Source organism: Pongo abelii, chromosome 19, assembly GCF_028885655.2.
Source record: "Pongo abelii isolate AG06213 chromosome 19, NHGRI_mPonAbe1-v2.0_pri, whole genome shotgun sequence".
Classification (NCBI taxonomy): domain Eukaryota; kingdom Metazoa; phylum Chordata; class Mammalia; order Primates; family Hominidae; genus Pongo; species Pongo abelii.
This window is the reverse complement of record NC_072004.2, coordinates 71,345,247-71,359,894: the sequence shown is the minus strand read 5'-3', so window position 1 is coordinate 71,359,894 and position 14,648 is coordinate 71,345,247. Positions and strand designations below refer to the sequence as shown.

The window sequence follows — 14,648 nt, the reverse complement described above, 5'->3', positions numbered from 1 at the left end:
TGTTGAGATAATCATGTGGTTTTTGTCTTTGGTTCTGTTTATATGCTGGATTACATTTATTGATTTCCGTATATTGAACCAGCCTTGCATGCCAGGGATGAAGCCCACTTGATCATGGTAGATAAGCTTTTTGATGTGCAGCTGGATTCGGTTTGCCAGTATTTTATTGAGGATTTTTGCATCAATGTTCATCAAGGATATTGGTCTAAAATTCTCTTTTTTGGTTGTGTCTCTGCCAGGCTTTGGTATCAGGATGATGCTGGCCTCATAAAATGAGTTAGGGAGGATTCCCTCTTTTTCTATTGATTGGAATAGTTTCAGAAGGAATGGTACCAGTTCCTCCTTGTACCTCTGGTAGAATTTGGCTGTGAATCCATCTGGTCCTGGACTCTTTTTGGTTGGTAAGCTATTGATTATTGGCATAATTTCAGCTCCTGTTATTGGTCTATTCAGAGATTCAACTTCTTCCTGGTTTAGTCTAGGGAGGGTGTATGTGTCGAGGAATTTATCCATTTCTTCTAGACCACAGCGCAATCAAACTAGAACTCAGGATTAAGAAACTCACTCAAAACCACTCAACTACATGGAAACTGAACAACCTGCTCCTGAATGACTACTGGGTACATAACGAAATGAAGGCAGAAATAAAGATGTTCTTTGAAACCAACGAGAACAAAGACACAACGTACCAGAATCTCTGGGACACATTCAAAGCAGTGTGTAGAGGGAAATTTATAGCACTAAACGCCCACAAGAGAAAGCAGGAAAGATCCAAAATTGACACCCTAACATCACAATTAAAAGAACTAGAAAAGCAAGAGCAAACACATTCAAAAGCTAGCAGAAGGCAAGAAATAACTAAAATCAGAGCAGAACTGAAGGAAATAGAGACACAAAAAACCCTTCAAAAAATTAATGAATCCAGGAGCTGGTTTTTTGAAAGGATTAACAAAATTGATAGGCCACTAGCAAGACTAATAAAGAAGAAAAGAGAGAAGAATCAAATAGACGCAATACAAAATGATAAAGGGGATATCACCACCAATCCAGCAGAAATACAAACTACCATCAGAGAATACTACAAACACCTCTACGCAAGAAAATAATTCTTAAAAAGAAAAGTGAGTCTTGAAATTTTCAGCCTTGCTGGGTTTACATATATTAAAATGTTAAGTGTAGAGATGTTTAAATTATAACGTAAACCTATAGAGACCACTGTAGAAATATACTATGCTATCCAGATAAAATACAGCTCAATATGCTTTTTTTTTCTCAGCAGAACTTACTGGGAAATAAAGCCCACTTTTTGATTATAAATTCCAAAATGTTGTTTATTGAGTGAAATGACTTGAGTACATTAAATTTTTATAGAAGATTTCCCTTCTTTCATTGGTGTCTACTTTTCAGAAATTTGGTTTTATCTTTTTTGTCAAAATAGGGACAATAGTATTGTGAGATATAAGGTGTTCATGATAAAATGTGTTTCAAGAGCTAAGGCATGAATTAAATCTGTCTTAATTTAGGATATTAAGACACATGTGCACACACACACATAAACACACAGCATTTTTATTCCAATACCTTAAATTATCTATATTTGATATAGCATGTATCTTCAAAATGATTTCAACACGGGTTGCTCTTCCTGTGTCTTTGTGTAAAATATAATTGCCAGGGAATCAGGAAAATAATTATGAAAGCAATAGAGAATGAAACCAATGAATTCTTATGTGCAGAAAAGTTTATTAGAAAGCAGAGATGCAACAAAGCATAAGAAATTCACGCTAGGAGAAACACAGACTATAACTGGGTGGCTGGATCTGAGGGTGCAACCTCAGTGACAAAACTGGTCCTGCAGATAATGTCTACCTCACTGAGAAGGAGAATCTGTACCTCAAAGTGATAAAGAAAATAAGGAAATCAGAAGATTGGAATAATGTCTTAGCTAGTGGATTACAAATTAATTCACATTTGGTGCCACCACCGGAAGAAAAAGAAAGCAAGGGAGGGAGTTTAAAATGAACCAGAATGTTCTCAAAGAGTCAGTGAAATGGTGATGGGCTCATTGGAAGCATGAGGTCCATCCTATTGAATGACATCAACCCCACTCCATGTGTCCTAATGGTCAGCACAGTCTACATCTGTGGGCCAGTGGTGAAGGGGGACGTGAGCCAGGGCAGTGGGCTCAGCAGCAAGAGGAGGCACAGCACAAGGGGCGGGGGCAGCTGGAGATGACACAGGTTGGGCGATAGCAAGTGGTGTGGCAGGAGACTCGGCCACAGACTGGACGCAGGCAGCAGCAGGGGTGGCAGCAGCTGGGGCGGCAGCAGGTGGGCTGGCAGCACACAGACTGGCAGCACTGGGGCTTGCAGCAGCTGGACACACAGCAGCTGGGGCGACAGCAGCTGGAGATGCAGCACCTAGGGCGGCAGCAGGTCTTCTCATAGCACCTGGGGCGACAGCAGGTGGGTTGGCAGCACACAGACTGGCAGCACTGGGGCCTGCAGCAGCTGGACACACAACAGCTGGGGCGGTAGCAGGTGGTCCTGCAACAGGTGGTCTGACAGCAGCTGGGGCGGGAGCAAGTGGGTTGGCAGCACACAGACTGGCAGCACTGGGGCCTGCAGCAGCTGGATACACAGCAGCTGGGGCGGCAGCAGGTGGTCTCACCACAGCTGGGGCAGCAGCAGGTCTCCTGGCAGAGGTCTTGGCCGCAGCCCTGGTCAGAGCACACGGAGCCACAACAGGAGTTGACCATGGTGTCAGAACGGGGAGGATCTGGGTGGGTTTCCAAGAGAGTGAAGTTCTTGGGTTTGGAAGTCTTCTGGGTCCATTGCCTCCTTTATACCCTGCTGAAGGCCCATTGCCACCACGTCATTATTGCCTTATTATTTACCTCGTGGAAAACTTAATCATGTAATTACATAATTGTGTGTTTCAAGTTAAATACTCCAAAAGAGAGAAAATAACCCATTTCCTTTTCCTGCTGTGCTCCTGTGTTTCTATTGGAAACACTTGCCATATTTCTTCCTTAGTGGGGGTCGCCTTTGTCCCTGGTCTATGCAGTGTCTTTTACAAAGCACTGGTCACATGACTCTGACACTTTATTTCTAAATGTGATTCTACCTCCTACCTGTAGATTGCTCTCTGCAAATCATGCGGGACAATTTTTATAATGTGAATGTGTGTTTTGTTGTCAAATAATCTCCTGGTCAGATGACATGTTGGAAAGGAATTAGAAGGAAGGACTCATTTGGGAGAAGGATGTCCCATCTATAATGAAGATGACTCTGATTCCGTGTATGCTTCTTGAATGGTTGGGGAGATGGTCAGATCTCAAGGAAGTTATAAACTCTGTGTCAGATCTCATTCCACCACTCCAAGTGAAAGTACTTAGCCATGACTCATTGCCTTTAAGGAGTAAAAACACATTTTTCTGTATGTCTCACAGTATAGGCATTTGGAGTAGGAAGTTTTGATTTATCTTTGATCATCAAAATTGCATGATGGATTTTTCATTGACAAAAGCATTTGTTATATGTAAACAATATTTAGAATTATTAAGCCTTCAATAATATGCATCTAAGACATTCTATTGGGTACTTTGGGTATAGAACAGATAAACCCTCCTCTTTTTCCTGCAGGTACTTGTATAAGACACATGCATAAGAAACAGAATTTGGCAAAAATGAAAAGAATTACAATTATGTTCATTAAACAACTAAAATAAAAATGTATAGTATGTGGATAAGTTCCATACACCCTCAGGGTATGTATATTACTTGTGAAGTATTGACTATGTACCAGACATTGTGCTAAATATCTTTTTCATTTTCACTCTTTATTACAACCTTATAAAGTAGTGTACATACTTATTACTCTTTTAGCAGAATACTCAAAAGAAGCATTAAAAAGCTAAAACGAACAAACAAAATCTTGTCCAATATTAAAGAGAAAGTAAGCCTAATATGTCTTAGTGTAGCCAAGAAAGCGATAAAGAATACAATTTGCTAAGCTTGCTGAAACTGCTTCATCTTCTTGGAATGTTTCATCTTTTTTTATCCACTCTGCAAACTCCTACTCAATTGTCAAAACCCAGTTAAATATTTCCTCCTCAATAATATCTTTCCTGATAAGCTACCCCATTCATTTATCATTATTTCCTGCCTTGTGCTCATAATTTGATACATTCTACTGTATCACAGTCACTTACGTCTGTCATTCCACCATGTGCAATGCAAATACCCTGAAGGCATGGGCTATGGCATTTATTCTTGTTACCGTGATACTCAGCACAGAGAACACCAGTAATAAATGTTTGTTGAGTGAATGAAGGCTCTTTGATGACATAGAAGCATGTAAGGTCCTTTAAAAATGTATATATCTTTTGACTTCTGGATAAAAGAGAGGAAAACATTCCAAACAAGGAGATCAGAGTTTCATTTCAGGAAAACTACACTTATTTATGTGGTAAGTAACATGTTCCCTGATAAATAACATATGTGGAAAGTTGTGGAAGTTAGGATTCCGTTTATAGAATGAGACTTGGTTATAGATAACCAGGAATACCATGTCATCCCATTGTGGAAGGGAAAAGAGAGGGTGAGACAGAGAAAGAAGGAGTCAAAGTCCTTTTATAAGGAACCCACTCTTGTGATAACAACATTAATCCACTCATGAGGGTGGTGTCACCATGACCCAAACATCTCCTGTTAGGCCCACCTCCCAACACTGCTGCTTTGAGGATCAAGTTTCCAACACATGAACTTTGAGGGACACATTCAAACCATTGCATTCCACCCTTGGCCCCCCAAATCCATGTCCTTCTCATATGCAAAATATGTTCATTTTATCCCAATAATTCCAAGGTCATGTTCCAGCACCAACTTAAAAGTCAAAATGTAAATCTAAGAGTGTCATGTAAATCTGATATGAATGAGACTCAACACAGGACTTATCCTGAGGCAAATTCTCCTCCATATATGACCCTATTAAAGAAGTTATCTAGTTCCAAAATCCAACGGTGGAAGAGGCATAGGACAGACAGGCCCATTCCAAAAGGGAGCAACAGGAAAGAAAAAAAGGGTGACTGGCCCCAAGTGAGTCCAACAGGGAAGACAGCATTAAATCTTAAGACTGGAGAATAACCTTCGACTCCATGTGCTGCCTCCTGGATGTGTCCGCCATGGAGCAGGGCTGCTTGGGGGCCTTGGTGTTAGGCCCCAAATGCCCTCAAATAGCCCTGCCCCATGGCTTTGCTGGGCTCAGCCCATACAGCAGCTATCTGATTGGAGTCTCTGCCTGCAGCTCTCTCAGGTTAGTATTGCAGGCTGATAGTTCTACAGTTCTAGGGTCTCAGTGGCTGCTGTAACCCCCCATTTTCCTGAGCATGGTTCTAAGAAGACCTCTCTGCTGTGGCTGCACCCCTATGGCAGGCTGTCAGAAACATCCTTTCTAACCTAGGTGGACCACCATGGCCCCACAACTCCTGCAGTCTGTGTATCTACAGTCAGTACTACATGAATGCCACCAAGGCTCATAGTTTGTGGCCTCTGCGGCGGCAGCGCAAGTCTCATCTAAGCCCACTTGAGCCACAACTGGAGCAGCAAAGGGGCACTGTGCTAGGATGTGGAGAGCACCAAGCCCTTTCTGACCTCAAGATTCTCTCATTTGGAGCCTGTGATGGGACGGATAGCTTCAACAGTCTCTGAAATGCCTTCAGAGTCATTCTCCCATTGATTTGATGAACAACACCTAGCTTCCTTCTATTCATATCAATCCTTGTATCAAAGCATCACTTGGCCACACCCTTGCATGCTTTTTCATTCTTTATATGGTCAGGCTGCACATTTTCTACATCTATATTTTCTGTTTCCCTTTTAATTGTGAATTCCACCTTTAAATCGTTTCTTTCCTCTTGCATTTTACTATATGCAGTTCAAAGACACCAAGCAGCTCCTTCAACATTTTTCTTGGAAATTTCTTCCCCCAATACACTAGTTCATCTTTCTTTAACTCTGCCTTCTGTAAAGCCCTTGAACATGAACATAATTCAATCAAGTCCTTTGCCACTTTGTAACAAGGATGGCCTTTACTCCAGTTTCCAATTCTTGTTCCTCATTTCCATCTGAGATCTCATGAGAATAGCCTCTATTGTCCATATTTCTCTCAGCATTCCGGCCATGACTATCTAATAATCTGTGAGAAGATTCAGACTTTCCCTGCAGCTATTATTTTCTTCTGAGCCCTGACCAGAATCACCCTTAATGCTCTCTTCATAGCATTATAGTAGTCCTTCCCTATCTGTGGATTTACCTTCCATGGTTTCAGTTACTTATGGTCAACCATGGTTCTAATATATTTAATGGAAGATTCCAGAAATAAACAATTTGTAAGTTTTAAATTGCATGCCATTCTGAGTTGTATGACGAAATATCACCAATCCTGCTCTGTCTTGCCTGGGACAAATGTCCTCCCTGTGTCCATACTGTATACATGACCACCCTTTAATCCCCAAGTAATTATCTCAGTTACCAGACTGACTGTTGCAGTATTGTAGGATATGCAGTGCTTGCTTTCAGATAACCCTCATTTTACTTAATAATGGCCCCAAAGTGCAGGCTACACTAATTTGGTTGACTTGGACTTTAGAAAATAATATCACTTAATGCTATTCCGCCATAAAATCATAATAAAATCATGTATTTTGCAGCAACGTGGATGGAACTGGAGATCATTATCTTAAATGAAACAAGTCAGACACAGAAAGACAAATATCGCATATTCTCACACATGGGGGCTACATAATGTGTGTGCATGGACATAGAGAGTAGAATGATAGACCATGGACACACAGAAAGCTTAAAGAGTGAGAGTGGGGTTGACAATGAGAAATTACTTAATGGGTACAGTTTATGTTACTCATATGATGATGGCCTAAAAGCCCTGAGTTGCTAATTATGCAATCTATGCATGTAACAAAGTCACACTTGTACCTCAAAACTTAAAAAATAAGATAAAATAATAATGTCATTTAGCTTCTTCCCAATACATTTAAACATAATTAAGCACCATAGCTAAAGAATGCTTCTAAGTGATGAGGTTCAAGGCTCAGGTACAGAAAAATATGATTCACTTGCAATTAGCACAAAGTACATTCACGCTAGGTTAAATATATCTTCTGTAATTACATTTACCTTCCCAATTTGTCCATGAATTTTTTGGAAGATGCCAATTTTCCCTGGGTACAGGCCAGGGAAAATTAGCCTGCACATGTCCCAAATTAATAAGATTTTGTTGTATAATGATCAATTATAGCAAGAAATTTAAGAAGCGTAGGAGATATTCAGGACATTGTCCTAATTCTTTTCTGTGATGTAACCTGATCATCAGAATTTCAGGTAATATGTTAGTGAAGTAATGAATTATTGCCCCAACACACAATACTCCCAGGAATGCTTAATGCCAATAGAATAGAATAGAATAGAATAGAGCAAAAGTGAATCACTGATGCCACAGTCTTCAGTGTTCAGAATATTCACAGGGTCATGTAGGGATTGGCTTAGGGCCTTGAAGAGCCCTGTGTGACTCACAGATGGGATCACAATAGCAGGTCCATGTGTGCAGATGAGCTTTATATTGATCAGAAATGTTCTTTTGGAAGGTCTTTGTTGGGTTTGATATAATCGGAAATTAGGAGTCCTATACAGCTGTAGATCATCACTTATCTATTCAACAATGGTGAGACCTCTCTCATTCTGTTCTACAGACTATGCAGGAACCTCCATACTACTTGTTCTTTAAGACTTAGGTGCTATTATCTCCTCAAGCAAACCTTTCCTGATGCTCTCTGCCCAAGCCACCTCTCCCTTAAGTTGCCCTTTTCTAAGATCCTGGCAGCATGTTCCTCATGTGTTTCATATTGTTGAATTTATTGTTAGCTTTTTGAAAGCTTTTTGGAGATATAATTGACAAGTAAAAATTGCATATATTCAAGGTGTACAAAATAATGTTTTGATATACATATACATTGTGAAATAGATGACCACAATCAAACTAATTAACATATCAATCACTTCACATAGTTATTCTTTTTGTGGTGAAAATACTTACGTTCTAGCAAATTTCAAGTGTAAAATACAGTATTGTTAACTATAGTCACAATGCCATACATTCAATTTCCAGAACTTACTGATTTTGGATAGCTGAAACTTTATACTCTTTGATCAACATCTACCCATTTCTTCCTCATTCCACCCCAGGCAACCACCATATAAGTCAGATCACGCAGTATCGGTCTTTGTGTGTCTAGCTTATTTCACTTAGCTTAATGTCCTCTGGGTTCATCCATGTTGTTATAAATGACAGAATTTCTTTCTTTTTGAAGGCTGAATTGCATTGTGAATAATGACATTTATATACATTTTCTTTATCCACTCATCTGTGGATGGGCATGTAGATATTTCTGTATCTTAGTAGTTGTGAATAATGCTGCAGTGTACATACAAGTGCAGATATCTTCAAGATAGTGATTTTATTTACTTTGGATATATATCCAGAAGTGGAATTGCTGGTTCACAGGTGAGTTCTATTTTTGATTTTTTGAGGAGCCTCCATACTGTTTTCCATAATGGCTGCACCAAGTTACATTCCCACCAACAATGTATAAGAGTTACCTTTACACCACATCCTTGCCAACACTTATCTTTTGACTTTTTGATAATAGCCATCCTAACAGGCATGAGGTAATATCTTATTGTGGTTTTCATTATCACTTCCCTGATGATTAGTGATGTTGAGCACCTTTTCAAAGACTACATTTGACAGTACTTTAGAATTCTCAGGTCAATTGGGAAGTTGGAACACAAAAGGAGAGGAAGAATGGTGGCTGTTGGATAGAGAGGGATGTAAGAGCTAAATTCTCATCACACATAACAGTGGGCCAATAGATAATATCTAAACTTTAAAAGTCAAGAAATAGTAGTGTAACCACACCATTTAGAAAGATCTTTTTCCTAGAGTTCTCCCTCCAAAACTCTCATCTTACTGTTCTCCTCTGCACTGATTGCTTTCTAGGCTTGCTGTACGGTTGCATTTTTGGATTTATGTTGAATGCAATTCTGATTTTCTGACTTGAAATTCCTGTTTTCTGAATCTGTGTTCTCCTCTTTGTCAACTTCTTCTTCATTTTGGTGGTGCACATCCTCCAGACATTACTTTAGAAAGGGTGCATAGAAAATATGTATAAATATATTTTACATATCTTCAAGACAGGAGAACAAATTATTTGACTTCTTGTTCTACTTTACCTTCCAAACATTTTACTGAACATTTTTCTAATTTTTTCTATCACATTTTAATTCTCAAGGTTTCACTCGACTTCTCTGACTGCTCCTGTTTCTTAGAATCTTATTTTTATTTCAAAGAGAGTTTCTTCTCTTAGCTCTCTTGAGTATTTTATTTATAATAGTTCTTGTTTTATAATTTTTTAGCTCTATTCTGCTCCCTGTAGTTTCTATTCCTGTCAAATTTGTTTTTCCCCCGTTTTCTTTTTTTTCTTTTTAAATTAGTGTGAATTGTCAGGCTGGAGACATTTCCCAACTGTCTGCAGCATATTGGTTAACATGGCACTAAAAAGCCAATTGAAAGTTCTGTGTGGACAGCAGGGCTTGTTAATTGATCTCTTCACCTTTCCTCCCCTTCGTCCACAAAAAGGAAGTCAAGATTTATATGTTTAGTTTCTTTAGAGGAGAATCTTCCAATATCCTGCTTAGAAGGCTTATGGCCATCAGAGTCCTGGATGCTGAGCACAGTGCTCAGATTTTCACTGCATGAGTCTGTTTTCTGTTCTATTCTTGACTTTTGTTCACTCTACTATTCCCAAATCTGGAGTCTCTCTCACTAAATTTTCTGGAAGATAACCCTTGTTTCTCCTGGTTGGAAGTAGGGGAGGCCTAATGACCAACTTTGTAGGGTGGGGTAGGGATCCAGGGGTCGAAGTAGCCTGCTGCCTACCCTGCCTTCTGGGGTATTACCTGGTGCCTCCGGGTTCTGAGCCTTTCTGAGGATTCAAGGAAAACCAGCTTTACACTCTGTGGTACTCTCTCTGTATGCATTCACGTTGTAGCTCCTTTTGTTATCTTTAGTTGACCACCATTGCTCTTGCCCCAAATTTGCTACACTTTGTTATCTGCTATTGTCTCCTGTCCTAAGAAAGTAAGATGAGGATTTCTGTTTTTTAACACCTTTTAAAAGTTGGTGTATCATAATGGATTCAAAGAGGATAAGAGGACATAAAAGTTTATTTTCTGACATTTTTAAGGACCTGCTATTACTAAACTGTTAAAATTAGACTTAGTATTTCATATATACACTCCCCCTTAAGTGTTCCTGAAGTAAACTAGTGCCCATGCTCCAGATGTTGGTGAGATTCTTTCTCTGTGTTTCCAAAGCATGTTAAATAATCCTGAAGGTTAATTTTATTTTTCAATATTTTATTCATGCCTAAACTGTATTGAAGGGCAAAAAAATTGTGGCATGCCTGTGGTCCCAGCTACTTGGGAGGCTGAGGTGGGAGGATGGCTTGAGTCCAGGAGTTGGAGCTTGCAGTGAGCTGAAATGGCGCCACCACACTCCAGCTTAGGTGACAGAACCAGACCCTGTTATTTTGATCCACACAAGCTATTGGTCATGTGTGAAGGCAATGGAAAGATTTCCTCATAGATTCAAGGACTCGGGATATATAACTTCCCTTTAAAATTCCTTTAAGAAATATTCCCATTGACTGAAATACAAGTCAAAATAAAGAATTCCATTACAGTGTAGATGTCATGCATAAAATAATGGTTCTGAGAGATGAAGCTGATAAAATTTAAAAAGATTCAAATATATTCTAAAAGTGGTAGGGGATAAAAAATAGCAAAGAATACACAAGTGGTAGGCAAATTAAAAAATGGGGTAACAATACCTATATTTTCTGGTAATAAAGTGGGCGTGTTGGCTCGCACCTGTAATCCCAGCACTTTGGGAGACCGAGGTGGGTGGATTGCTTGAGCTCAGGAGTTCGAGACCAACCTGGGCAACATAGTGAGACCCTGTCTCTACAAAAAATACACAAATTATCTAGACATGGTGGTGCATGCCTGTGGTCCTAGCTACTTGGGAGGCTGAAGTAGCTAGGGGAGGTTGGCTTGAGCCATGGAGTTGAAGTTTGCAGTGAGCTGACATGGTGCCACTGCACTCCAGCTTAGGTGACAGAGCCAGATCCTGTTTTTTAAAAAAAGGAAAAAATTCAAAAATGAAGATAACATATTTATAAATGTTTAAGTGCCATAGAAGAGATCATAGAAATGAACAAAACAAATACAGTTTTGCAATATACAGATATGACAGAATAGGCATCATTACTGGTTTGAGGCTCTGATAGATTTCTCAGGCCTAGGTACTTAAGCAATACTGAAACGAGAAACAGCTTGTATAGACCATTTATGGTCCTGGAATAAATTGAAAAGTGATGCCTGAGCCCAAAGATATGATTCTTATGTCGCATTACCATATCAATTTCTGAATATGTTGTTTTGAGTTTTGTGCTGACTTTCCTTTTTTATTTTCCTCTTCAGCTAAAAGTTTTGCCTAGAGCTCTTGAGCCTACTGATATCATTTTGATTGATATCATTTTGAAATGGAAGGAAATGGTTTGAAAAGACACAGGAAATACAATATGAACTGAACTCCCAATGCAAAAGGGAATCTCAAAGTTATAAAGGAAACACAGGCAGCTGGGTGACTTGATCCAGGTCATGTGTAGTGAGCCCTAACCTTTGCATGTCTCATAGTTAGACCTGCATGAAAACTCTGCAATTGGAGCTTTAACAGAGCATAAGTGGATGAATATCATTAATGGGTCAGTGAAGCATCTCAAAAATAGAACTCAATTGCAATTCCAATTTGGTTTCCATCACTTTCTTTCCCATAGTGACGTGTTTCATCACTCATGCTCGCTGATTTTCCCACTGACTCTATGGCTTCAGCCTAAAATTATGCCTCTTATTTTTCCATAGAGCTCACCATGAATTAATCTTGACATATCCCTCCTCCTTAAAAGGACTATAATTTTTAAAATGCCTTTTTAATAATGCTACCCTTCATAAAGATATAAACATTTGGCTGTGATCTGATTCTCCTTCACATAATCTTATGTGTTTGAGACCTGTGCATGTTAACCTGAATTTTCAGAATTGACACATTTTATTTCTATGAATCAATCCTTACGTATGTATTACTTTTCTTCAATAGAAAAGAGTCCTTTTTCTCACTAATATTACCAACATACTCTCCTTGACATATGCATTTAAATTAAATCCATGATTAATTGAATTAATTGAGTGGAGAGGGAAAGGAAAGAAAAATAACCTTCAGTCCAGGCGTGGTGGCTCATGCCTATAATACCAGCACTTTGGGAGGCCGAGGCAGGCGGATCACCTCAGGTCAGGAGTTCAAGACCAGCCTGATGAACATGGAGAAACCCCGTCTCTACTAAAAATACAAAATTAGCCAGGCATGGTGGTTCATGCCTGTAATCCCAGCTACTTGGGAGGCTGAGGCAAGAGAATCACTTGAACCTGGGAGGCAGAGGTTGCCGTGAGCTGAGATCATGCCACTGCACTCCAGTCTGGGAAACAATAGAGAAACCCCATCTCAAAAACCCCATCCCCGACAAAAAAAAACACACGATTTTATTGTGAGTTACCTGAGGGATGAGAAGTGGGTCTCATTCATTTTATGCAATTCCCAGAGCCCAATAGCTTGCTAATTGGTTCTTAATTTAATTACAGTAAAAATTGAGTTCTTGTTTTGTCTCAATAAATTTGATGGCATGTAAAGTGAGCAATCTGTTTTGGACAAAAAAATGAATTATTTGGCATTTTCTCTAATACAGGCTTTGGCTGATACATATAATATCAATTTTTTTAATTGCCCATACAGTAGGAACCCAAACCATTTTCCAAATAAATAATCAACAGTAAAATACTGAAAGGTCACAAATATTTTTGATACCAGGAGAGTATTTATTGAGATATAGTTACTCTACCAGACGTAATTCGTTGCAAAGTCCAGACGACACTCAGCAATTGTAAGCTTAAAAGCCTATTCCAGTGAAATAGTGTGAGACATCTGGTCATCTGACTGTACACCAAGCATGGAAGTTGGAGGTTTTGTAAGATATTCATTTAAATTGTTGCTTTTAAAATAGTTGCTTGGTGGAATGAACAATGAGCTATATAAATGTAGTGGTGGATCAGAGCAAGGCCAGGTCCAGTGGAGAAGGGGAATGAGAATGACTAGTGCACTGACAACATAGTGGTTGAAACAGGGCTGGTGGTCAGGAATGAAGTTCAACAGCAAGAGGATTCATAGGAGACTGGGCCACAGCAGGTGGTCTGGCAGCAGACTGGATGGCAGCAGCTGGACACACAGCAGCCGGAGTGGCAGCAGCTAGAAGTGCAGCAGAAGGGCGGCAGCAGGAGGGCTGGCAGCACTGGGGATTATAACAGCTGGGCCTGAAGCAGCTAGACACACAGTAGCTGGAGTGGCAGCAGCTGGGGCAGCAGCAGGTGGGCTGGCAGCACAGGGACAGGCAACACTGGGGCCTGCAGCACCTGGACACACAGCAGCTGGGATGGTAGCAGGTGGTTCTGCAGCAGGTGGTCTGGCAGCAGCTGGGGCAGCAGCAGGTCTGGCAGAGGCCTTGGCCACAGCTCTGTTCAGAGCAGACAGAGCCACAACAGAAGTTGACCATGGTGTCAGACGAGAATTGCAGATGATGAGCAGAAGGAGGCACTTCTTCCCATACAGTGTGTCTCCATGTGGTTCAGGGAAGTGACAAGCAACAAGATAAATGGTCTTTGTTCCTCATCAAGCAACAAGATAAATGGTCTTTGACCTACACAAGCTCCACCAGAAATACTGATATCCTTTCAAGTCACTAAGTCCTTGGTCTTTCCTGCCTTGTAAAAAAGATTGGCTGTTTATGCTGTACTTCACAGAGCCCTACTCCTGATTCATCTTCTTGAGAATACAAAGTCGCAGTTGTATTTGAATTTAGGCCACAGTCTTATGGATGGAACTGCACCCAGCAAGGAGCTGATGAGAAGGTCATGGCCTTGGACTCTTCTTGGCATCTTCCTAGAACATCTTAGGCAGTTTTGTTTTTAATAAATATAGATTTCTAGGCAATACTCTTGGATATGCTGTGTCACTTGATTATTATCCCGAGTAGCTGGGATTACAGGCACATGCCACCACGCCCAGCTAATTTTTGTATCTTTAGTAGAGACAGGATTTCACCGTGTTGGCCAGGCTGGTGTTGAACTCCTGACCTCAAATGATCTGCCCGCCTCGGCCTCCCAAAGTGCTGGGATTACAGGCATGAGCCACCACGCCCAGCCCAAAATAGAATTTCTAATGAAACAGACATAATCTAATTTGATCTTCCAGAAGTCTTTTCCAAGCCTCACAACAAAGATTATTAAAATAATTGATTCTCTACTTTGGTAGATTATTCTTTATTAATGTTTACTCTCCCCCCTCCTCCCACCCAACCCCAGAAGTATCCTCTCCCACCCTCTGACTTGGACTTCACCATGTGA

The 14,648-nt window shown here is 40.2% G+C and overlaps 1 protein-coding gene across 2 annotated transcripts in view; it reads right to left on the bottom strand.

Annotated features, from left to right (window-relative positions):
- Positions 1 to 2,185: 2,185 nt before the first annotated feature.
- LOC100454267 (keratin-associated protein 4-7) overlaps positions 2,186 to 14,648 on the bottom strand; it is a 38,137-nt gene continuing 25,674 nt past the window's right edge. The window contains exons 1-2 of one of the 2 annotated variants that reach the window (XM_024235258.3): positions 2,685 to 2,758; positions 2,186 to 2,579 (exon numbers count right to left, since the gene is read on the bottom strand). In XM_024235258.3, the coding sequence (XP_024091026.3) occupies positions 2,186 to 2,579; positions 2,685 to 2,758 (468 nt within the window). Of the gene's footprint in view, positions 2,853 to 14,648 lie in introns of those variants that run through there. The other variant, XM_063718206.1, reaches the window with a different exon arrangement.